Source organism: Tenrec ecaudatus, chromosome 17, assembly GCF_050624435.1.
Source record: "Tenrec ecaudatus isolate mTenEca1 chromosome 17, mTenEca1.hap1, whole genome shotgun sequence".
Classification (NCBI taxonomy): Eukaryota; Metazoa; Chordata; class Mammalia; order Afrosoricida; family Tenrecidae; genus Tenrec; species Tenrec ecaudatus.
In genome coordinates, this window is record NC_134546.1 from 50,138,368 (window position 1) to 50,165,334 (window position 26,967).

At 37.5% G+C, this 26,967-nt stretch overlaps 1 protein-coding gene across 8 annotated transcripts in view; it reads right to left on the reverse strand.

Annotated features, from left to right (window-relative positions):
- ZFAND6 (zinc finger AN1-type containing 6) overlaps positions 1-26,967 on the reverse strand; it is an 88,615-nt gene that overhangs the window by 14,083 nt on the left and 47,565 nt on the right. For 6 of the 8 annotated variants that reach the window (XM_075535431.1, XM_075535430.1, XM_075535432.1 and 3 more), the window contains 4 exons: positions 11,443-11,558; positions 3,448-3,616; positions 2,029-2,200; positions 1,150-1,250 (listed from right to left, as the gene is read on the reverse strand). In XM_075535431.1, coding sequence (XP_075391546.1) covers positions 1,150-1,250; positions 2,029-2,200; positions 3,448-3,601 — 427 coding nt within the window. In that variant the 5' untranslated portion in view covers positions 3,602-3,616; positions 11,443-11,558. The remainder of the gene's footprint in view (positions 1-1,149; positions 1,251-2,028; positions 2,201-3,447; positions 3,617-11,442; positions 11,559-26,967) is intronic. The other 2 variants (XM_075535436.1, XM_075535437.1) reach the window with 2 other exon arrangements.

Sequence of the window (26,967 nt, forward strand, 5' to 3'; positions counted from 1 at the left end):
TGCCCCCCTATGTATTTTTTCTGCCTATTAAAAAAGCCCTCAGACAAATTTTCAAGTTGGCTTAATTCACTTTGGTTCATATAATGGGGACATAAAAAGTAGAGCCAAGAACACCAGGCACCATGCAGTGAATACAAGTAACTGGGACTGTTAAGTCACATGTGAGGTAAGCAGGATGAGTGCCAGAGATCTTAACAGAGTTTCAAACAATATATATCAAATAACAGGAGAAATAGATCCCCTCCTCAAATCAATAGTCCCACTTTGCTTGGGAAAAAAAGAATTTTTAAAGTGGCCCAAAAAAGGTAATTAAAACAAACTCACAGCCACTGAGTCAACTCTGACTCACAGTAACCCTACAAGACCATGGAAGAACCATCCCTGTAGGTTTGAGGCTGTAACTTTTCCAAGAGTAGAAAGCCTCATATTTCTTCCAAGGAGCGACTAGTGCTCTTGAACTGCTGACGTTCTGTTTAGCAGTTCAACTCTGTTCATTTAATTATATTTCTGATATAAACCACATTTTTGAATTTTCTACATTTGATGCTAATGACATACAAGGAAGTTTCAAAAAGTTGGTGGGAAAGTGAAATTAAAAGATAATGGAATTTCTCAGGAACATTCTAAAGAGGAAATGACTTTCAATGTTTCAGTAAATTAAGTACTTGGGGATATAAAATATTCTCATAATTTCATAAAGAATAATTTACTTGCTGATAGCATTGATGACTCTATAGTCACATTTGATGGGCTCAAACAACAGAATTATATGTGAATGGATATGGCCAAAAACACCCACGACAGAAAAAAAAAAAGAGTAAGGGTTTCTGAGGGGTTGGGTAGGGGAGGGAGGGGATAAAAGGAGTTCAAGGAGAAAAAATGTTTTGAAACTGATTGTGGTAACAACTGTACAACACTGCTTAATGTAATTGAACTATGGATTGTTACGATATCTGTAAGAACTCTCAATAAAATGATTTTAAAAATGAAACCCCCAAAAAGAATAATTCATTTAATAAAGAAAACAGAAATGTGAATTTTAACCAGGATTTAAAAACAAAACCAAGAAAATATACATGTCTGTATAATGTTTAGTATAATATTCAAATGTTGAACAGATGGCAAAATACAGGCTGTTTATATACAAACCTTGTAGATCTTCTGTTTCAGTTATTGCTTTGTCCAGAGATGTACTATCCACTTGGGAAGATGCTACAGATTCTGATAAAAGTGACTGATTTGACACAGGGCTGGAAAAGCGAAACACATTTAGATTTAAAAAGATGATCGGCACGTGTGAATATTGACCAAAGAGATAATGTATAAGAGAGTTCATTCAACATATCGATGTAGGTCTTTAAGACATGACACACATAACCGCAGAGCTTCGAATCTTGAGATCAATTTGGATTCGCTTATTGCTTTTTAAAAAAGCAATTGTGTGGCCTGTGTGTATTTCAAGTACCACATGAGTTCACTAAGTAAAAACTAGGTGATAGAGATGTGCTTAAGGAACCTTTGTACAAAGTTGCAAGTTATGTACTGGTATAGAAGTGAACATCTCTTAACATGAATTTGGAAACAAACAATAAACCATATAATAGAAATTTAAAATCTATTTAACAACAGAATAAAAATGAAGCAAATCTTTTTTTCCCAGGATTCTTAATGATAGAACTTCACAATTACAAAGAAAAAAATATATATGTACTGTGATACAAGCCAACATCGTGGTAATTGGTAAGTCAATATCGTGGTAATTAGAGAGAATCTGTGAAAAGCATTTATTTTTAAAATGAAGTACTAATTCTTGCAGAATAAGATCAAAATTTGCAAAATGATCTTCTGATGAAAGAAAAAGTATAAAGAAGAAATCTGGCTTAACAGAGAAACTGTCCTTAGTAAAAAGCATTAATAACTAGATAATATTTTTCCTAATGTGGCATTACACCCCTTAATGGAACTTTCTGATCAAATATGAAAATACTCTTTCACCAGCTTTTGATGATAGCTCACACTACAGCTTACCTTGGCTGCACAGATGAAGATGTAGTAAAGTCTAACGGTGACTGAGCTTCTGGGACACTGCCATCTGTGCACTGAACGGGTAAAGACTCAGACAGACTATTGACAGAAGTTGCTGTAAGAGTACCACACTTCGTATTAGTGATTCTGTGCTCTGGGCAGTCCAAGACCTTATCTAAAAAAACCAAGATCAATTTTCCAGAAAATACAGTACACAGATTTTATTTCGGCACATAACAGTGCTGTTTCATTAGTTTTAGTTAACTTGGAAACTTAACTCCTATTTCTCATTACTGAGTATTTATCAAACCCAAAATGTTAATTTACAAATTACCTTCCAAGTACTAGTACACAAATGAGATATTTAATATAAAAGAAAATTTAAGAGTAAAGCAGATATAAATTCCAATTATTATGTGTGCTCAGCCTATTAGAATATAATTTTCCTTTATATTTCATATAGCAGAAATGCAGATGGTATTTAATCATGTGAAACAAACATTTATAGTCATTTGAATAAAATGAGTAAAAAATTTTGAGGATATTTCAATGAAAGAGTTCCAGTTTGGGGTTTGAAAAATGAAACAGTGACAAGAAAGACTCCATACAACATTGAACTACAAACTACAAGACAGACTATATTTCAATTAATCACAAAAAAATTCACATATTGACTTACACTGAGAACTAGCTTACAGAAATACTTTTTGACATTTTCCTTTTACCCATTTTATAATCACAATCCTCATGCTCCATTTCCCACAACTATTGAAAGAAAAACACCCATGGCCATGGAGTCAATTCCAATTCACATTGACCATACAGGGCAGAGCAGAACTACCCCACAGGTTTGCACGACTGTAAGCTTTATGGGGGCAACCTGCTACATCTTGCTTCACTGCAACAAAGCTCACCTTAAAAACAAGTTTTTAAAAGCCCACCTCAATTCTAAGAGACCCCTACGACTCAAAAGGATATATAAAGAACCCAAATGAACTGGGCTGAACACTCCTTACTTTCTGTCAGCTCACTAGAAGCAACCCTTCCAAAGTAGGGTTTTCTCTAAAGTAGCTGTGGCTATAGAGTTACTTTCAAAAGTCATTTAAACAAAAGAAACAATGTCCTCTTATAGCCCCCACTCCCTTTACCTTCCTTAGCAAGGCAGTTACCCAAAGTTTTCATAAAATGAAGAGTTCTAGGGCACAATAAAACAAACAGAAGGCCTAGGGAATGGGCTTTGAGTAATTGTTTTCAAAGGATGTTCCTTTCTCCCACCACTCATAAACATAATGTCTACTGAGAAATCTTACTGATATAAAGGTGACACTATAAAGACAACATAAGACGAGAAAAGTGCATTTAAGCATTTTCTCAGCTGACAAATGTGTTCCAATACAATGTATTAATAATAGACTTACTTACCAGGTGGGCTTATTCTACCATTACTACTATTCTGTCTTTGAAGATGTTCTTTATAGCATACTGAACACATGCCATTTGTACGAGGATTTCCATAAAATCCGCAGCCAGTAGAACAAAGCATAGGCACTTGGCTGTGATTAGTTTCTTGAGCCATGTTTCTGTTACACACCTGAAATTTACACAGAATTAGCAAAGAAATCAGACACAAAACTGTAGTTATACATTATGCAAACATACTCTTTAAATGAAGAAAAAGACTGTATTTTACTCCCTGAACCACACTATTGAGCTATTTCTACATAAGAAAGGCAACCAGGAAAGACCCCAAATTACGACCAAAATAACAAATACTAACCCAATCTACACAAGATCATTACTGGCTCAGAAACAAAAAAGAAGCGCTAGAGAAATGTATCTCTTTTGAAGAGATTTTGCACTACCTGAATGTTTTGGAAAACTTCTTTAAGACTAGTTCAGTTTGGACTGTCTAATCAGAGTTACATGTTATTTACTCTGTATTACACTACTTAATTTCCAAGCATTTAAACTTTTGCTCCAAGTTCAAATATTACCTTTTGTAATATATTCTTTTAAAAAAGTATTTAGCAGAATATCAATGCTGATGAAGATATGGATCAATGAACAAAATTCTGGTGAATGAAAAATAGGCACTATTTTTTCGGAAAGCAATTTAGAAGTTAACCATAAGAGTATTGTAAAAGATAGCTCTCTGTTCAGCCATTCTCTTCTGAAAATCTTATTCAATTATAATTAGAAACAGAACAGAGAATATATAAAAATGTTCACAGTATATTTATAATGTTGACAAACTGAAAATAACTCTATGTCCAACATTAGGAAAATGGTTTCCTTTAAAAGAATCTTTCACTACCATCAAGTTGAATCCAACTCCTAGTGACCATATAGGACAGAGAAGAATTACTCCTGTGGGTTTGTTTCCAGGACTTTAAATCTTTACTGGAGTGGACAGCGTCATCGTTCTCCCAGAAAGCAGCTGGTGGTTTCAAACTGCTGACTTGGGGGTTAGCAGTTCCGTGAGTAGCCCACTATGCCACCAAGGTTGCTTTCAAAAGCACAGTACATATTAATGACAAAAATTATGCAGTTATTAAAAATATTTTAGAATAATTTTGACCAAGGAGTTAAATGTTGATAATGAAAAGCCGTGTTGGGACACCCACCCTTCCTGTCTCTGTTAAGATGCCGTCCAGTGGATTCTGAGCCACAGCAACCTCATACACAACAGAACAAAACACTGCCCAGTCCTGGGCCGTCCTCACAATTGCTCCTATGCTTCAGCCCATTGTTGCAGCCGTGGTGTCAGTCTGTCTCTGAGGGCCTTCCTCTTTTTCGTTGCCCCTCTACTTTACTAAACGTGGTGTCCTTCTCGAGGGACTGGTCTCTCCTGACAACATGTACAAAGTATGTAAAATGAAACTTTGCCATCCTGCTGCTTCCAACAGAATCAATTATGGATCCAAGCAAGACAAATATCCTTAACAGCTTCAACTTTTTCTCTATTTATCATGTTTACCTATGGGTCCAGTTTTGAGGATTTTTGTTGTCTTTACATTGAGTTATAATTCATATTGCAGGTTGCAAACCTTGATCTTCATCAAGTGCTTCAAGTCTTCCTTACTTTCAGTAAGCAACGTGTGTCATCTAAACATCATAGCTTGTTAATAAGCTATTCTTCAGATAATCCAGCGTCTCTGACTTGCTCAGCATACAAACTGAAAAAGTATGGCGAGAGGATACAACCCTCACCCTGCTGCACACCTTTCCTGATTTTAAACCTTGTTCGTTCGCACAACTGCCTCTTGATCCATGTACAAGTTCCACATGAGCACAATGAAGTGTTCTGGAATTCCCAGTCTTCTCAAGGTTGTCTATGGTTTACCATGATCCACAGAGACAAATATCCTGGCATAGTTAATAAGACACAAGTAAACATCTTTCTGGTAGTCTCTGCTGTCAGCCAAGATCCATCTGACACTAGCAACAACATCCCTTGTTCCACGTCCTCTTCTGAATCCACTCTGAACCTCTGGCATCTGTCAATGTACTGCTACAACCGTTGTTGCATGATCGTCAGTAAAATTTTACTACCCATTTGGTAAATAACTGGTTTTGTAGTTTGTGCATTTTGTTGGCCACCTTTCTTTGGAATAGGTACAAATATACATCTCTTCCAGTAAGTTGGCCAAGTAGCTGTCTACCAGATTTCCTGGCACAGATAAATACTTCCAGTAGATACATACATCTACACATACACATGATATGCTGCTATCCGGACATAAAGAGTCTCCATTTATCATCACAAAGAAGAGGAAAGAACACATAAAAGGTCGGCAAAGCCAACGGTGATTCCTGCCCTCCTCCATCCCTGGTGTGTGGCTTGCTATAATTTTCAAATTTTCTCAAAATAAAGATAATTCGTGTTTAATTGAAAACAAAAAATAGAACTATTTTCTTAAAAACATATAAAATATAATTAAAAAATTAACTGGGCAGAGTCATCAGCTAGTCAGGGAACCACATGAAGACAATAATCAATTTGAGAAGATTGAGGAGTTAGAAGAACCTTATGTGCCATATGAATGACATGATAGATGTTAACAGCAAGTTCTTCCTCCTTTTAAAAAACCCTCCTCTTATCAAGGTTCCTCCACAATGAGTGTAGGTGAATTCATGCTCAAAAGTGAGCCCTGGTGGTGTAGTGGTTACACAAGGTCAGCATTTTGAAATCACCAGCAGCTCCGTGGAAGAACCATGAGGCTTTTCTACTCCATAAGGATTACGGTGTCTGAATGTACAGGGGGCAGTTCTACTCTATCCATTAGGGTTATTATGAGTGAATATTGACTTGATGGCAGCGAGTTTCATTTTTGGGGGTATTCCCTAAGTTTTTCATGCTAAATGAAGAGACTGACCAAAGGAGAAAAATATTCTGTTTGCCACTGACATTTCCTTGAATTGATAGACACCAGTGGAAAGCATTCACTGTTCTGTTACTAAAATTTACCTCATCACAACTATTGGAAATGACAGATTAGGGGTTTTAATGCAAATTTCAGAGTAATAATGCACTTGACTACATTACAAAACAAAGGCCCAGGCTTAGAATTTCCTTTAAAAAGCATTTTCTTTAGCCTAGGAGTACAAGTATGCATTTTACATAGCTCTTTCTTATTCCACCATGGCAAAATGTTTCAGCATGTACACTTTATTGCCCCACTTTATATAGTACTTCCTCCCCCCCTCTCTTGTAAGGCTATAAATATGTTATTAAATTAAAAAAATAACAGTCATGATGGAATAGAAAAGCTAATATCAAATATTTTATTGAGAGGCTTTCCCAACTATGTTCCTAAGGAATACTGGTCTGTAGTTTGATGAGTGGCATTAAAAGATTCATGGGAAAATGGAATAGAAAGATAATGGATTTTTCCCATGAACTTTTTGAGGTCTCTTGTACTCTTTTAAAGTCTCTTTTCTGGTTTTGGCTATCAGTATTATTGCTCCAGAGTCCACACTATAAATCAGTGGTTGCCGAAGTGTGTTCCAAGGATTCCTGGGAAAAGTCAAAGCTATTTTCATAACAACACTAATTATTTACCATGTTGACATTTACCTGGTAGTATAACAGCAAAGGTGGGTAAAAGCTACTGGTACCTATCAAGGTATCCAATCAAGGATAGGACCAAACAGTACTAGTTCTTGTTGTTCATGATCTCTTCCTTGCAGTAAAAACTGTTCATTTGATTAGTTCTTCATCCTGAGTACATATTGTTAATATTCTCAGAGTAAACTGGAAAGCACATATAAAAGCATCTTGCAACTCTTTTGAGTTGAGAGCCAAACTAGCTGTTTTCTTCAAGGAATACATTTTTCCTAAGAAAAAACTGGTTATTCACACTTGGGTATATGGAAAAAATTTTTTTGAAAATAAATCATTTCAAGGAAAACAACTACAGTATAAACAGCAAGGTGGAAATCTAAATAAAGAACACTAGGTAAGCACTCATCAAAAGTACTCATCAAATAACTTAAGAAAACACTTAACATTTATTGAAGCTTTCTATGGGCCAGGAACTGTTTTATATATGTCATTCAATTTCATTCTCTTAAGAACCCTACGATGGTGGTAGTACTAATAACTCTGTTTTTAAAATGAATGAGGAAGGCTTTGTAACTTGTTCCAGGTCACATACCTAGAAAGTGGCTACATCACTATTTTTATCTGAAAGAATGAAGATAGACTAGACTGGTCAAAGTCTATCCATTCCTCCAAACCTACACTTCTGTAATCATTCTGAATTTTAATTTTCCTTTAAAGGTATTTTAAATATTTTTCATTTATCCAACATTATTATACAGTTTTAATTTGCTAAACTCAAGAAAAATTTGTTTTTCCTTACTACCGAAGAAATCCTACCCTAAAAAATATCCTCATCAGCATTAAAAACACCTAAAGCACAAAATTTTAAGACAGCAAAGAAATGTATAATTATGAAAATTCATACAAAATCAATAAATAATTATAATATGGAGTTCATTACAGTAAGTACAATAGATGCCAATTAAACCTATTTCTCCCTGCTTAATACCCTAGAGTGAAGTCACCAAGTTATAGTGTTTTATTTTGCAATGCCTTACGCTCTTTTCTTTTCCATTCCAATCCAGGTTGCCATTATTTTATACCAGTGTTACTGTAACACTTTCTTTTTACTGGACTCTCCTCCAAATTAACTTTATATACCTAGTTAATCATATTTTGTTATTTAATGATTGTCTGCCTCAGAGATAAGTGCCTAACCTACCATTCATGTTCTACATATCCCACAACCGATCTGATGGGATCTCTGTAAAGGTCCCCACTGTGATCATATTCTTTCTATGAGGCATCCGATAAATTCCAATCTTCAGAATTCTATAGCAAGTTACTATGTGCCACCAGAAAATAAATACTAACCTCAACACCTACCTTCCTAGGTAGGAGCTTGACCATGTTACTAAACTTCTTTAACGTGCAAGTTCCTATCGGAGTGTGACTAGCTATATAACCTAGCACAATCAAATAATACAGAGAGAGAGCACCTAAATATTGCCTTGCACATAGCAGAAATGTAATACCTGTTTTCCCCACAAGTATAATTTTTTCAAGTCCACATATTTGCAATACTGTTGGGAAACAAGCTTTTAGTTGAAACTGTTCCTTTCTTAGTAAATGATATCCACTTTTGCACTCTGCCTACAACAATCTTATGTCAAGAATCAGTTTAAGTTCTATTTGTTCTGAGTACATTTCCACCTGCATCAACACTCCTCTCTGTTCTATATTCCTAAGGAAGGTGACTCTACAATCCTTCAGAGCAAGGTGAGGAACGCCTGGCCCATGAAATCCTTAATAGCAGCTAGCATCACATGCCTCCCCAAGAGAGAAAGCTGTTCCCACCATCACATGGGGGTGAGTTAATTACATGTTTGCCCAGTATGGTCTTGATATTGTTATAAATGTCCAAGTGGCCCTTGATAAAAAAATAAAGTACCCCATCCCTGCTTTAGAGGAAAATTAATCAACTACTTCAGGGTGTATACCGTAATTCATTTGCTGGGCTAAACTCTAAAGTTCCTTCTTCAAACTGTTATTATACCTAGTATGAAGCTCCACAAAACACTCTGTTGAACACATTTCATTTTTGTTAAAAGTATTCATGTCAACTAAAAAATGGTTATTTTCAGTTGAAAGGAGAGAAAACAGACTGATGAAAAATATTTCATACTTCAGTATTGATCTTACATACAGAAACAGTCAATCTGCAAGACTAACAACCCACCTAAAAATGAACATATGTATTTTTCCATTGTATTATTATTCTCTCTCTTCCTGAAATAGGGATTTTGAATCAAGATATGTTGCAAACTGACAAGTTTGAGTTAAATCTAGCCCAGAGCCATTTCTTGTTTGGGCACCAAATAGTAATGTTTGTAAAAGCTGGCTGTTAGCAAGAGAAAACTGAGGAACACCATATAAAAACCCAAATTCTTATGGAAAGATGTGGCAACAATGGGCTCAATGTTCCCAAAATTACAATCTTCAGCTACCTTCTGGACAAAGTTTGCATTTTTCCAATTCACGGTTATCTTTAACTTTCAGTTATCTAACTGCTCTTATGAACACCTGAATTTTTATTTTTACTATTAATTTTAGGTGAAGAAATAATCAAAATAAATGTTATGTTTAATTTAAAAATGCACAATAAATCTCAAAGTGCAGGCAAAAAGTGATTAATCCAATTTCATCTATTTTTAATCACTGAAAAATTAATGACTCAGAATTAATTAGAGGACCTCTCTGTAATTTTATCAAATGGAGATACTCAGAGAGTAAAGGAGTACAGAAGTATATACTATTGTAATCATTCTGAAATCCACTGATTGATCAAAAGAAGACTGCAGGTTCTGAACATTGGGACCTACCACGTATCATATGGATAATATATATAAACAAGGGGGATACTAAAAAAACCAAACCCTGTTATTCCCTCCCTCCCAAAGTTATATATTTACATTTTTTTTAAACAAAACAACCTCATCATCTTCAAAGTACTCTCCAGTACACTTAATACATTTGTCAAATCTGTGATTTCATTCTTGGAAACATTTTTTTCAAATCCATCTGTTTGAATGAGAACTGCTCTCATTTCCTGCCCCACCTCCCCCATCTCTTCTACATAATCAAATTGCTGTTCTTTTATGTCTCTCTTCATTGGTGCAAACAAAAAAGTCGCAGTGAGCAAGGTCAGGTGAGTAAGATGCATGGGGCCAGAGAGGCATTTTTTTTGGCCCAAAACTGGCATACTGAGATGGGTGCATGAACAGGTACATTGTCATGGTGGCAAAACCAGTCCCTCGTCTGCCATAAATCAGGCCTTTTTTGTCATACACTGTTACGCAGTCTTTTCAGAACCTCTGAATCAATGGTCATCAACCTTCCTAATGCTGTGACCCTTTAATACAGTTCCTCATGTTGTGATGACCCCCCAACCATAAAATTATTTTCATTGCTACTTTGTAACGGTAATTTTGCTACTGTTATGAATTGGGCCACCCCTGTGAAAGGGTCATTTGACCCCAAAAGGGGTCCTGACTCACAGGTGGAGAACCACTGCTCTAAACAGAAAGCCTGATTAACAACCTGACCTGGCAGAACTAACTCCTAACGCACTACAAACTCCTAATGCACTATGAGTCAACATTTTTGTCGATCATCAGAACAAGGTTTGTCATCAATTGACATTTCACCTATTCTGAAATGAGAAAACCACTCCTACACTTGAGTTTTCCCACAGCACTGTCCTTGTAAGCTATGTTCAACATCACAACAGTTTGTGCAGCATTTTTCCCAAGCAGGAAACAAAATTTCACAGCTGTGTGTGGTTTTCTTAAATTGGCTATCACAAAATACTCTGGGAGAAACTGCTTTTACAAAAAATTCACTGTGACCACAAACTTCCCAGGCGATGCCATTGGGTGCATTAACTCAGAGTGAGTTGCTCCATGTTGCTCATGCTTGCCCAGTGGGAAAACTGTGTAGTACTAGAAAGCTCCACTCTGCCCAGGACAATTATTTTTTGGGGGGGGGCAGCACTGGGGGATCCCCCCTTATTTATCTAGGAGCCCTGGGGGTGCAGTGGTTCGAAGTTGGGCTGTGATCTGCATGGTTGGCAGTTCAAAACCACCAGTAGCTCCTTGGGAGAAAGATGGGCTTTCTACTCCCTTAATGAGTTAGTCAGTCAGTCTCTGAAACCTACAGGTGGTTGCTATGAATCAGCTTTGACTTGATGGCAGTGAGTGTGTGGATGGAATGCAACAACCTTTGCAGAGATCATAAAAAGTCCAGGAAATCAATAAAGCAATTAGATCAGAAATTTGACTTAATAAAAATTCTGTGGGAAGAATGCTACTCACTTTGATAGAGGGGCTGTTGATTAACGTTCCTACTGTACTGAGGATGCTTTGCAGTTCTCTCTGTATAGCAGTCCCCAGTTCCCTATGTCAGGCTGTCTTTCCTGCTGTTCCTTGGGCTGAAAGACAAAAAGGTGCAAGTCTGGCCAACAAAAGACTACCACTTGTGGAACACCACATATTCTTTCCCAGCCAATAATTCATTCATCCCTTCCCACAAACTAGGTTACAAAAACTCTTAATTGTTGTCACGTCTCTAGGAGTCCACTCATAGCAGCTGGTATGTATAACAGATGAAACACTTAGATGGGTCACCTTGTGGACTGCATTGTCTAACAATATTTAAAACAGATTGGCAAACTTTTCTATAAGACCTCAGACAGTAATTATTTTAAGGTTCACGAATCATAGTCTGTGGCAACAATTCGACTCTACCATTGCAGCACACAAGCAGCTACAAACAATACGCAAAGAAATTAGCAAAGCTGTGTGACAATAAAATTGAGTTTATGGCTGCCCTGGTGGCGTAGGTTACACGTTGGGTTGATAAACGCAGGTCAGCAGTTTAAAACCACCAGATGTTCCACAGGAGAAAGATGAGGCTTTCAACTCCAATCAGGATTTACAGTCTTGGAAACCCACAGGAGCAGTTCTATTGTTGTTCTACAGTGTCATTATGAGGTGGAATGGCATTGAAATTGAGAAGGTAGTCAATGTTTGGTTGATACATATAATGAAGTGCTCAACTACTTAGTCTAAAGCTTAGTGGTTCAAACCCACCTAGAGGTACCTTGGAAAATAGGATTCAGACCAATGGCTCAAGTGGAAAGAAAATGTTCTGGAAATCAGAATGGCAACATTTATACAAAATGTGCTTGATACAATTAATGTATGGAATGTTTTAAGAGCTGTAAGAGCCCCCAATAAAATGACTTATTAAAATAAGATAGAAATAAAATAGGACCCTCAATTTGCTTCCAAAATATCACTATCTTGAAAACTCTGTGAGACAATTCTACTGTGCACACTTTGGGATAGATGCCTGGTCACTAAAATCTCAGTTTCATGTCACAAACTGTTTTTGTTTTAGTCACTTAAAAATATATTTTAAATTATGCTTAGCTCACAAGCTAAACAGAAATAGGTAGAAAGGACCAAAAATGTGTCAACCCTTGGAACAAATGGCTTTAGAAGTTGTGAAGAGCTAGGCAGAAATTAAATTCAAGTACTATTGTTAATTTTAGTATTCTCTACATCAAGGTTGAAAGTAAAAATTATTATTTATTCTTGTTCAGTTTCATCTGCATTAGTTGGAATGCCAGTAAGTTTGGTTTTGGACCATTCAATAAGGGGAAAGGCCTTATTCAAATCTGTGTTCTCAGAGAGGGTTTATATAGAGTTGTTGCTGTGATATGATAAATGGCTGTACCGTCTTTCAGGTAAACCTACTCCTAGCACCCTGTTTTCTACTTACAAAGTATAAATAAACCTGTAGCTTCTCAGCAATTACAAAATGAATGACCTGTATTCCTAAAACTAATTGTTTTTGCTTGCCTATCATGTTTTCTCCTTACTTAGGTGGCAAACCCTCTCTTTCATGTGGGTAGACTCTTCCATTTGGTTAGACAGACTCTTCTCCCCAGAGCAAGCTCTGCTTTTTAGGGGTGGACACATGAACCAAGCCTCGGCATAACACTAAGCTAGGCCAACCAGACCGCCTTAGATTTCAGAGGCACGGTTGGGAAGATGCACATTATTCTCTGTGGTTATCACTTGTGTGGGGCTGGAGGTGGCCATCACCAGTTTTGTTACAATGCAGCAAGAGCTGCTGCTAGAGAAGGAAAGCGGCAAGCAAGTCTCCACCCTGAAATGCGGAGGGAAAGAAAACTCCAAGAGAGCGGTTGGACTCCTGCATCTGCATTGCTTAGGTCAGCCCCACCTATTAGATGTCTTGTTTCTAGCTTAGTTTGATTTGGCTTTCTGTCATTTGCAATTAATAAAGTCCTTTAAGGTGACTGAAACAAATACCCATGCTATTTAAAGTCTTGACCCTCAGAAATCAATCAATATTTATCAAAATGGAAGACATTGTACTAGTTCAAACAAGAGATGTCTGGTCATAAAGTTAACAAGTTATATTGTGGATTCCTGTCCCTCCCCTGAAAAGAATTTGTTCCAAAGGACGACATTGACTCTGCAGCTCCGGGAGATGAACATATCTGATCAGAGCACACGGGAGCAGATGAAGGGGCAGGAGGAGAGAGTGGAGCACAGCCTGGCCCACCAGGCCGTGATGATGATGTTCCTGAGTAGAGCAGCCAGTCCACAGAGAGAACAACATGGCTGGCCCCACTATGAGAAATGATGCCAATCAGTGACTAAGGGCAATACAGGGGACTGCACCGGAGACACAGTGTGGGAATTGCACCTGACCTGATCCCACCACACCGAGGCAAATCACTGGGGGAGTGTAGTGGAACAGCAAGGGAATGGAGTGGCAAGGTCCCCAGGGAATGCTGAAAGTGGACTTTGGGGCCAGGGCGTGGTGCCCCAACAGACTGGACTGGAAAACGCTCCTAAGGGCCAGCAAACGATCCCTGAACTAACTACAAGCTTTTCTCTTGTGAACTGTTTTGTTCTGTGTCAGTGGTTTGTTTTTGTTGTCTGGTTGTATACTGTTGCTTTGTTTTCCTCTGTCTTGTTTTTGTGCATGTTAGTGTCTCCACAGGTCTGTCTGAATAGGACAGGCTGGATGAACTATCTGGAGGAAAAACAACGGGACCGACAGTTCCGGGGGGACTTGGGGTGGGGGGGTAGGGGGGATAAGGAAGTGGTGTTAACAAACACAGGGACAAGGGAAAAACATGGGACCCCAAATGGTAGAGAGGGGGGAGTGGCAGGCCTGGTGGGAAATGATCAAGGGTAAGGTTGCTTAGAGAAGAGGTATACTCTAGCCCAGGTGGCCACGAAGCATGGTAGTAGGGCAGGAGGAAAGTCAAGGGAGATGGAGGAAAGAGCTAGGAGTCAAAGGGCATTTATGGAGGTCTAGACAAAGACATGTACATGCAAATATATATAGGAGGATGGGGAAATAGATCTATGTGTCTATATTTATAGGTCAAGTATTAAGGTGGCGGAAGGACCTTGGGCCTCTACTCAAACACTCCCTCAATGCATGAATACCTTCTTTTATTAAATTCGAACTCTATGATGCTCACTCTCCCGACACAACTGCTGGAGCCAAAGTGGGTGAACAAGTAAATGTGGTGAAGAAAGCTGATGGTGCCCGGCTATCAAAAGAGATAGTGACTGGGGTCTTAAAGGCTTGAAGATAAACAAGCAGCCATCTAGCTCAGAAGCAACAAAGTCCACATGGAAGAACACACCAGCCTGTGTGATCGAGTGGTCCCAAAGGGATCAGTTACCAGGCATCAAAGAACAAAAAATCATATCATTGACTGCACACCTCCATGATAGGATCACTGAAGACAAATGGGTGCATAAGCAAATGTGGTGAAGAAAGCTGATGGTGCCTGGCTATCAAAAGAGATAGTGTCTGGGGTCTTAAAGGCTTGAAGGTGAACAAGCAGCCATCTAGCTCAGAAGCAAAAAAGCCCACATGGGAAGCACACCGGCCAGTGCGATCACGAGGTGCCAAGGGACCAGGTAAAAAGCATCATGCAAAAAAAATGTGTGTATGTATATATATGTGTGTATATGTATATATACCATATTAAATGAAGGGGGAAGTGCAGAGTGGAGACCCAAGGCCCAAGTGTCGGCCAATAGAGATCCCCTCATAGAGGGGTTTAGGAGAGGAGATGGGTTAATTAGGGTACGAGGTAGTACCGATGAAGAACACAGCTTTCCCCCAGATCCTGGATGCTTCCTCCCCTCCAACTACCATGATCCGAATTCTACCTTGCAGGGCTGGATAGGACAGAGTCTGTACACTGGTACATATGAGGGCTGGAGACACAGGGAATCCAGGGTGGATGATACCTTCAGGACCAAGGGTGTGAGGGGCGATGCTAGGAGAGTGGAGGGTGAGTGGGTTGGAAAGGGGGAACTGATTACAAGGATCCACATGTGACCTCTTCCCTGGGAGAGGGACAGCAGAGAAGGGGGGAAGGGAGACTCCGGATAGGGCAAGATATGACAAAACAACGATGTATAAATTACCAAGGGCATATGAGGGAGGGGGGAATGGGGAGGGAGCGGGGGAAAAAAAAAAGAGGACCTGATGCAAGGGGCTTAAGTGGAGAGCAAATGCCTTGAGAATGATTGGGGCAGGGAATGTATGGATGTGCTTTATACAATTGATGTATGTATATGTATGAACTGTGATAAGAATTGTATGAGCCCCAATAAATTGTTAAAAAAAAGGAATAAAAAAATACCAGAGAAATAAAAAAACAAACACACAAAAAACCAAAAGAAATCAGTAACTCCTACTCATTTTTCTTTCAGGAGATAAAAAAGCACCTAAGTCCCAAATCTACCCAGATGAAAAGAAACATCACCGTTAATTAAGGACAGCGTCCCAAAGCTCTCTCATGTCTATTTGTAGGTAGTATTTCCTTCCTCACTGTGTTGGCTTCTATCAGAAATGAGTTTTGTCTACTCTTGAAGTTTTAAAAATAGAATTGTACAGTGTAAACATATTTCATGCTGGGTTTCTCTCAATGTTAGTGAAACTCATTTATGCTGCTTTAGCTCTATATGGTTCATTCATTCTCACTGCATTTTATGAATTTAACCATTCTAGAGTGGATAGGGATTTGGAATTTATCAATTTTGGACTATTATAAAGAAAACTGCTAAAAACACTGCTGTGTATTTTGATTGTACACATATGTATTTCTGTTGGGTGTTGGATATACTAAGGTTTTCTTTGCAAGTTTGTGAGAAAATGGAAAAGATAATGGAATTTTTCGACAAACTATTTGAGGCCCTGCCTCCCATTCATCTAGGAGTAAAATTGTCAGGTGATAGGGTATATACATGTTCTATTTTAGCATGGATGGCCAAATAGTTCCCCCACAGTGGTTATGTAAATTTATACATCCATTCTGATACAAGAGTGCTGCAGTTATTTCACATCTTACCAGCACTTAGTATTGTCTGCTATAGTGGGCTGAAGGGTAGCCCTCAAAGCACGTACATGTCTGAATTCCTGCAATCTGTATTATCTTATATGGCAAAAGGAGTGGTCAAAGACTGGGAGGAAGAGCTTATCCTTGGATCATGCCAAGTTAGACACTAAACGCAAAGGATGAATCCTTTTAAGAAGCAGAGGTAGCTTTGAGACACACAACATACAGAGTCAACACTAGGGAAGGCATACTGCAAGCAAAGATTAGAGTAATGCAACCACAAGCAACAAAGGCCTGCAGTGACCAAAAGCTGCAAACGCAAAGAATGAATTCTTCCCCTAGATATTCAGGAAGGAGAGCAGTCCTGCTAATAACACCTTGACTTTGGGCTTCTGGCGCCAGAATTGAGAAAGAATAAATCTGTAGTTTTAAGGCACTCGGTTTGGGGCAATTTGTTATAGCAGCTCTACAAAACAAATACAGCTGCCTTTCTATTTGAACTATTCTTGTGTGTGCGTGTGTGTGCATGATTTCTTTTCATTTTCTTTTCCACGCAAATGAAATTTGCACAGTCTATGTTGACAAGTCATCTTTATATCCTTTGTACATTTTTTTCCTGCTGAATTTCTTGCCATATGCTTAGTATGTCTCCCAATCTATGGTTTTTCTTTTTAAAAATCTTAATATGGATTTTGTCCAATTTCTCCTTACAATTAGTGTTCTTTATGATATTTAATAAATTGTTGTCTACTCCAAGATCATGAATCCTCCTATGTTTTCCTGTTAAGTTTTATTTTACCTTTCACATTTAGATCTGTAATCCATCTGGAATTTTTTTATAGAGAGCATGAGCTGCAAGTAGCCATCATTATTATTCTTTCCATTTGAGTATCCGATTGTTTCTTAACCGTTTACTCACAAGAACCCTCTCAGGGGGACCTAACACTAGAACTGAGAGATTGCACAGCTCAGTTTGAAGGTGATGTATGTGTGTGGGATGAGGTTCAAAGATAGATGTGGTGGTGATTGTACAACTCCCCTTGATGTGACTGTTCAATTGTTAAGATATGTTAATTATGTGCCAATAAAACTATTGGGGAAAAAACACTACCTTTTCCCCAATGCACTGAAGTCTAACCTTTATTCATAAATCAGGTAGCCGTAGATGTAGATTTTTTTCTCAACTCAGTTTCTTTCACTGCCCTACATGTCTATCAAGTTTAAAGTTACTATCGTTTGCTAACAGACTTGGTTATTTGGTATCAGCTTTATTTTCTTACAAAATTTAGTTTCAGTATTGCAATTTCTGTTAAAAAACAAGCAAAACAAAATGTTAGGACTTTTAATACAGCATATCTTCACCTTATTTTTTATACTGTTCAAGTAGAAAAGTCTATCTTTTGAAAGACACTTATTCCTAGCTATCTGAATTTGTTTATAATCAATTATAAGTGCTATTAAAACCTCTCATTCTCTATTTGTTGTGTGAGAGCCAGTCTCCAAGATGGCCCCATCTCTTATATTAGGTCCTTGTTAATAACTTCCCCTACATTCTTTCAATGCTGACCTGTTTTCTGTTGTAAGCCATCAGATTTTGGGGTAATTTGTTATATAGCAATTAATGATACAGTTGCTGATATGCAGAAAATAATTTTTATTGACCTTGTATCTAAAACCCCTGGTAAATATGTCTAATAATTGTTTAACTACAAAGTTGGATTTTCTTAGGATACAATTATGATTGCAAATTATGTTTTTAAAAACTTTGTGTTTTTTCTGCCTTACTGCATTGTTTTGGACAATTTCTAAAACAATGATGAACAGAAGTAGTGATAGCAGGCATCCCTTTCTTACTCTTGGTCTGAGGTAAAATACTCCATGTTTCACCATTAAGTATTATGCTGACTACAATTTTCTCATGTCAATACATTTTTAAAGAAATTAATTTCTGCTAGTTTCCTAGGTTTTAAGTTATAAATGGAAACGGAATTTTGTTTTGTTTTTTCTGAATATATTAAGATGATCATTAATATGGTAACTTTTAGTGAATGTTAAGCCATTCTTCTAAGCCTGCAATAAACCCAAACTTGGTCAAAATGAATTATCATTGGATTTTACTATCACTCTCTACTGCACCTATTCCACCCAGGCTTTTACTCGTACCACTCCAAGAAACCTTTCCTCAAAAACATGAATGACCTCAAGGTTATTAAACACAGTACAAGGTCATTTTTCTTGGTCCCCATTTAATTTAACCTCCACAGTCTCTTCAAAAAAGTGATCACTTGCTTCCAAAAACTACTTTTTCCTGACTTTCTTTACATCTTTCTGGATATTGCCTTTACCTGGCTTTCTCATTTCCATACTTAAGTTCTGTGGTGTTCATGGGCTCAGTCCAAGAACCTTTCCTATTCTCAGGTGTATAGTTTGTCTAGACTTACTAATGTAGATTACTTTATCCAGTCTCTTAAAAATCTTATTTCCTTGTGGGCTTTCCCCATTAACTCCAGATTGGTATATAATCTATTGCTCAAAATGTACAGTTAAAGGTATCAAACATTTCAAACTTGTCTAAAATCCTACCAAAGTCTGCTCCATCAATAATAGTCTATCCCTTATTACCTAATAACAACTCCATCCTCAATAGAACTCCTTTCCACTCAACTATTTCTGTCAATTCTATACTTTATGAGTACCCCATTACTATTCATTACCCTATTGTTACATCTTGGTCCCAAGAACTTGTCCCATTTCTAGTCTATTCTCAACATAGCATCCAATGACTGTTAAAATAAAAGTCAAATCACTGCTTAATTACTTAAAATCCTGCAATGGCTTCTCTCCCACCACAAAGCCTTACCATGACATCAAGGCTCTTCAGAGTCTGTCCCTTTTCATCACTTTGACTTTGAGTCTACTCTTCATCCTCATCACATACAATTCCAATTCCAGGAAGGGGCCACTTCCTTTCTCGAGACCTTGTGCTCGTTATGCCTTCTGTCCTCCAGAGGCCTTTCTGGCTAAGCTCTCACATCTACTTCAGATCTTTGTTCGATATTACCTTCTCAAAGATGCCTTCCTTATGGCCTACTTGAAATTGCCCCAGCTTCCCTTATTTTTCTTCCTTCCTCTAATGTCCTTATTTCAATCTCAATTTATTACTAATTCATTCTGCTGCCTTTCTACTACTAAAATGTTTCTTTCTTAAGGGTTAGGATTGCATCCACTTTGTCAATGATGCTTAAAATAATGCTTGGCACACTGTTGACATTCAGCATTTATTAAATAAATGCTGGCAGTAAATCGCCATTAAACCTTGCCAATTCAACCAATTGCATACCACCAAGACAAGAAACTTAACAGGTTTCTTTTAAAAGACATTTCAAAAAAAAAATTGGTGTTTGAAGAAAGACTTAGGTCTGTCAACAAGGTCTGCTGTCTACAGTTAGGCAGCTTTGCGAACTCCACAATAATGCCTAGCCCTCATGCCTAGACTTTGAAGCATCTTTTCCCAATTCAGTTTACTCAATCACTCATTTAGCAGCTTGCCTAATTCAGCATACCAAATATTTATTTGTATGAGTAAATGAAGTTGCAGTTAGTTTCATGTTCTCAAACTGACCTAGGTTCCAAGTAGAATACCTTAAAAAATTAGAATAGTGCACATATTGATTTCTCTACACAAGCTACTATATGTTCTTTTTGAGAAGGAAATGTGAGGGGATACACTGAACATTGCCATCAGCTTTCACATTTATAGAGATTTGTCCACTTGCCAAAGAGACTAACATTTAAAACAAGAGTTGTATATGTAATATCCATATACCTTCTTTTTATTCCCTCCTCTTTGACCTTAAAGCTTATATACATATACTTTAATCACAGACTATATTTCACCTCCGCCCATTAGATTTTTTCTCCCATAAAACAAATTTCCAACTTTAGTTTTTAATATTTTGAATGTTTTTCCCTAATTGCTTCAGTTTAATGTGATTACTTTCTAAATTTAAACCTCCATTGTCTTGAGGCTCAGTACATATTTTGTATTAAGTAGCTGACTTTTCTAATTAATTTTACTTAACAATATTTATATATATTAAGTGCTATATGTCCCAAGCATTGTCAAATGTCAACACTTTTAATCCTCATACTAAAGGAGGTAATATCCCCATCCTCATTTTACAGATAAGGAAAATGAGGCATGGAGAAGATAAGTACATCGTGCAAGTCACACAGCCAGTAATTGACAGAGCTAGGGTTTGACCCAGGCTTTCTGACGCTGTAGTTCATGCTATTAAGCCAGCAGTTCCCAAAGCACTCTCAGTGGGCTCTAAGGCTCACAAATTCTTTAAGGAGGTCTAAGAGCTAAAAGTTATTTTCATATTAATAAGAATGTGTTATTTTCCCTTTTCATTGTATTGTTGTTTGCAGTCAATATAAAAGCAACTAAGGATAAAAATAGTGGGAGTCTTCGCACACTTGTCAGGATAGTATCAATTGTACTAATAATCACTATATTCCTCATTGCCAGGGTCTCAGTTACCCAAATAAAGTTTCATTTCAGACAATTATTAATGAAACAGTATTATTAATTACTTTAATATTGACCTTGAATCCACTTCACTGTCTTACTGTGACCTCCTTCGGGGTGTTGGTACCACAGAATAAGGCCTTTCTCATTCTAGCTTCCTATCTATTTATGCTAGATTACACTCTGCCTTGGACAGAACCTGGGGACAGAGCTCCTAATCTGTCTCACTTTTTTCAGGGGAAAGGTCCACTGTGGAAAGAGACCTACACATATTCAGAGGAGAACAACTGCCAGTTATTTACCATAATCAATATTGTCCTTCAAAATCTGAATTGAAATATGAACAATAAACAGATAACATCGTCTAAAATGATAGAAACCCTGTAACATAAAAGAAGAAAAACAGGTTGCATTGCTAACCACAAGTTTGGTGATACAACATCACCAGCTGCTCCACGGGAGAATACTGAGGCTATGTGCTCCTATAAAGATTTACAGGCTCAGAAAACCTATGAGGCCAAATCAACTCAACAGCAGTGGGCTGGTTTTGGCTTATTCTAACACAGATTGTCGTTGACCAACTTCAGATGGAAAGGTATATGGTCTCTGCCACAATAACTCAATTTTGCCTTGGTCTTGTGAAATCAGATGCAGGCAATATGTAAATATATAAACAAGCTTGTGTCCCAATAAACTTTATTTGGAGGGGGAAAATAAGGGCGACAGGCAGATCTGGCCAGTAGGCCATGTTTGCCAACCTCTGGGTCCAGATCAATGACAGACACGAAGGAAGTAAGTATTGAAATATACGTTGGAAAAAGAAATAATTTCAAAACATTTTAGCTAGATTATCAGGAAAAACACAGCCAAATTCTGTGATGGCAAGTCAGTTTTACATTTTTGTTGTTGTCATAATTCTTTTTGTTCACAGATGCTGTAATAGCACTATTTACCAGCTATCTGATTGTGGTGCCTTTCATTCTGCTGGTCCTATGAAAGATAGCTTATTATACACAGTTCTATCTCAAAAAATCAACACAGGCATAGGATAGGAATATTAATGTCTGAGTTTCATGTATTTGCTAAGACATTACAAATTATGTGTTAATTACAATTAATTCCTTTCACACTAAAAATGCAAAAGTTCTAGAATTTATCACTTCATAAGGGGGACAGAAAAATGAATGCAGGGCATTCCAGGTAATATTTTTTTCTATTTTAGTGGAAATGTATCATCTTGAAGAGAAGGGCAGCAGCATAAATTATAAAAAGAGACATAAATATAAATCACTGTAAAACAACTGTTATTTATATAGATGAACTTGTTGACATAGGGGCTACACCAGGAAAAAAATTAAAGTTGTCCATGATTTCCATTTACTTGGTGCCACCATTCATGTCCATGGTGGAAGAAGCCAAGAATTTAAATGATCTATTATGGCATTGGGCAAATATGCAGCCAAGGATCTTTCAAAAATGTTTAAAAGCAAATATGTCACTTGACGTTTGACTAAGATATACCTAAGCCAAGTCACGGTATTTTAATTTTTTTCATATTCATGCAAAAGCTGGACAGAGAAAAAGGCACACTGAAGAATAATTGATGCATTTAAATTATGACATTGGCAAAGAATACTAAATTTATGATTAAACTGTCAGAAGAAAGAACAACTCTCTCTTGGAAGTACAGCCAAAATGCTCCCTAGAAATAAAGATGGCGAGGCTTCCTCTCTTTGGACATGTTATCAGAAGGACCAATCCCTACAGAAGGATCCTCATGCTTGGTAAAGCAGAGGATGAGCCAACCCAGTGGCTGCCACAACAAGCTCAAACACAGCAAACACTTGTGAGGATGGTAGAGGTCAAAGGCATTGCTTTGTTTTGTTCCCATAGGGTCAGTATGAGTCAGAAAAGACTCAATGACCCCTAACAACACAGCAGCATAGTGAAAAGTTATGATCCTGTCATTTCCTACCTGGAAAATGTGGTCAGTCTCAGGGCAGAATTTGGGGGAGGAGCATTTGGCACAGTGACAGTGAGGATATTTTATAATCCATAAACAGTTGTATATATAGATTAGTTCAGAATGAGGTTTCCTATATAAATCAAGCATCTACAGCTAATGAGAACTGTGCATTTGAACATTACATAGTAGCTGCAGTCATAAAACCAAGATTCCTTATTCACAACTCACAAAGAACAGGTACAAAAAATGCCTTTACACACAGAGAATAATTGATCACTTGTTAGGGGATCTCTCAATACACCTCACGCTCTCCTAAGAAGACATCACTTTCCAAAGTAAAACTTGGATGGAACAGTTTTAATGTCCTCCTCCCAAAAGTTTACACAATGATGCATCAGTGATTCCAGATAGGTACCTGTGGCTCAGAGGGTTACACAGCAGACTGCTAACTGCTACGATAGCAGTTTAAACTTTCCAGCTACTCGGCAAGAGAAAAATGAGGCTTTCTGCTTCTGTAAAGATTTAGTCTCAGAAATCTCGAGGAACAGCTCTACTCTGTCCTATAGTGATGCTATGAGTCGGAACTGATTCAACAGTAATGGGTTATACTTAGCACTTATATTTGTGAATAATGATAAAAACAAGTATGTGGTATATTGTCAGAGGAAACAGTTCCCTGTGCTTGGAATAAACTATTAAGGGAAATGAACTCAGACACAGTTGAGCCACATAATGGTTTTGTACACACATAAGAAGTTTAAGTTTAATCCTGTAGGCAACAGGGAATCCCATCACCCGAGAAAGAGAAGAGGATTTAACAAGCCCTGTTGTCTAATATTCTTCTATAATTTTATATATTATACCTCATGCTCTGAATATTATTACAGGTTGTGTAAAGGTGCATTCTACATGATATTAAAATAAAGAGAGCAAATTTAAAGGAATATAATAGAAACAAGAAATTGAGTATTGTCGTTAACATAATGCATGCCCATAAGGATTTGACTGTGTCTTTTTTTTAATCAGCTAATGCAAATAAGAACATGACTAGTTTTAAGCGGCACAATATTCAAAAGAAAAAACTGCTCAGGACAAGTAATGTTGATGCTGATGATAAAAGAACATTTAACCCAAAGTTCCTAAGTAGAACACAATACAATGTGCTCAACAATCTCTACAGTAAAATACGAATTTCTAGGGCTGCTTGTTTGTACCTTTTTTCCAGTTAACATCCAGGCTCTAAGAAGCCAGAGAGTTGAGCACAAAATCTTTTACATCGTATCATTCATATTTATACAGTTTATAATGAGAATGATACAGTTTAGTCTCATAATTGTGCTTTTGTCGTATCAGATTGCTGAGACAGAAGAAAAGGGATGGGGAGAAGTGTGAGAAGGTAAATTGAGCTACAAACTCCTGTGTCAAGCAAAACCTGTCCTTTTCCCTATTTTCACCTATTGGGTTTCTGCGAAAGATCTCATTTGGAAACTCCATTCTAAGGTCCTGGTTAACAGCGTAATCACAATGTTCAAATACAAGTTATTCTGGGGTGGGGTTATATTATCAATACTAAAGCTCAAGAAAGTAGGTCACTATTTAAATCAGGCAGATACTCTGCCGTCAAAATTGAAATGTTCTGAGCAGGTATGCATACACAGCAAGGTATCAAATCATCTTACTAAAATTTCCAAACTTCTTCCCTATATTTAAAACTTGCATATAAAGCAACAAGTTCCTGTTATTATTGGTACTATTATATCCTCTAGGCATTGTGCTAAGAATGAGTCCTCATCATATTCCTTTGAGAGATTACATCTCTACCCTTTTATAATTAAGGAGCCCTGGTGGTGTAGTGGGTTGCTAACTGCAAAGTCAGTAGCTCAAATATACCAGTTGCTCAATGGGAGAAAGAAGAGACTTTCAGCTTTCATAAAGATTTAGTCTTGGAAACTCAAAAAGGTGGTTCAACTCTGAGGGTCCCTATGAATTCAGTTAAAAAATGAAGTTAGATATGGTAGTCATTGCCTCCCTGCTCACATTCCCTTCTAATAGAGTCTGTACTATACCCGCAGTTCTTATGAATGCTGCATCACTGGTACTATAGGATAACCCCACTCAGACAAGTTAGTTATACCTGGGTGAATAGCTGACCTACTGAACCAATCTAAAGTCAGAGAAAGGGTACAATACAGAACACTAGACCCACAAGCAGATAACTTGCGACAGTTTAATTTCATAACTTCTCTTTAAGAACTTCCTTTGTCTTTCAGTTAGAAATAATTCATGATCCCATGTATTTTGGATTATAATAGTTCCTTTAAACCATAACACTTAGAGAATTTCTAAACATTGTGTAAAAGTGAAACTAGGGTTTAAGCCTTTAGTAGGATAATCCCAAACAGATTACATTGTTTTATAATAAAACTACTAATGGTCTAGTCCTTCCATTCCAAAAGACTCAGAATTAATGTACCAACTCCTAACACTGCCAATCTTCAAAGGTACTTCTAGGTAACAAACTCACTGCTGTGGAGTTCATTCTGACTCACCGTTAACAGTAGAGTCCAGTGTTTACCAAAGTGGGTGATACAACTCCCTGGGGAGGGCCTAGGCCTATTGGGGGGAGGGGGTACTGCAAAAGCAGAGACTTATCCTTTATTCTAGATTATGGCCTATATTACAAGTTTTTGATTGTCAGGAATGCTGAATAGTACTTTTTTTCTGAAAAGGGATGGCAGGCCAAATAAATTTGGGAACCTACACTAAATGGAGAGGAACTGTTCCATAAGCTTATCAAGGTTGTATCTTTTTGGAAGCAGACTGCCACATTTTTCTTCTGCTAGTGGGTTCAAACTACTGACCTTTCGTTAACAACCTACCACTTTAACCACTGTGTCTCTAGGGCTCATCAGGAATCATACTATTAGTGTGCATGTAAAACCAAAATTTACATAAAGCACTGTCTGTTCATTTTCATCCAAGAAGTAGCCATGCTGACAGAATGCAGTACTTTCAACATTGCTTGACTCACTTGTTCATGCCTTTATTTATAAATACATTGTGGATTTTGTTAGCTGCCTAAAAACCACTTTGCCTACCACTAACATACATATAACCTTCACCAAGATTCTTATGAAATATTTTGCTTTGTTTCCCCTTATGCTGTAGGTATAGCAAGAGCTAATCTTTCATGTGCAGAGAAAATAGTATGCTATCATAAATACAGGTCATGTTTACTGTGAATATATTTCCTAGATTCAAATTTAACTATCTAAACAGCACTGGTTCAATACAGTACCTACTAGGCACATGGTTATTGAGCATTTGAAATAGGGCTAGTATAGGTGGCAGACTGAGAACAAGGAGCAAGAAAGTAAAGATTTCTATTTTATTGCAATGAGGCCATCTGTAATAATAATTCACTGCCATCAAGTCAATGCTGACTCATAGTGACCCCCTGTGGGTTTCCAAGACCGTAACTAGGGAAATATAAACCCAGCCTTTCTCCCAAGGAGTTGCTGGTGGTTTTCAACTGCTGACCATGGGGATCACAGCCCAACATGTAACCACTACATTACCTGGGCTCCTATCTGTAAATATAACTGAAAACACCTTACTATGTGACTTTCAAATTCTTAAATCTAAAGTCTTAGTATCATTTAATTACTATGAGGATTTATAATGTGTAACACCAAGCATTTATAATGTACTACACCTTCCATGGCAAAGAAACAAAGGTTGAATAATTATGATCTAATAGTGTGCATGTACTAATGGCTCATTAACAATCCTCCAAAACCAAAACCAAGCTCACTGCCATTGAGTCAATGGCAACTCACAAAACCCTGAGAGTCCAGGAAGGGAAGAACTGCCCCCATGAGTTTCCAAGATTGTAACTCCCTATGAGAGGACAAGGCCCTCTATTTTTCTCTTCA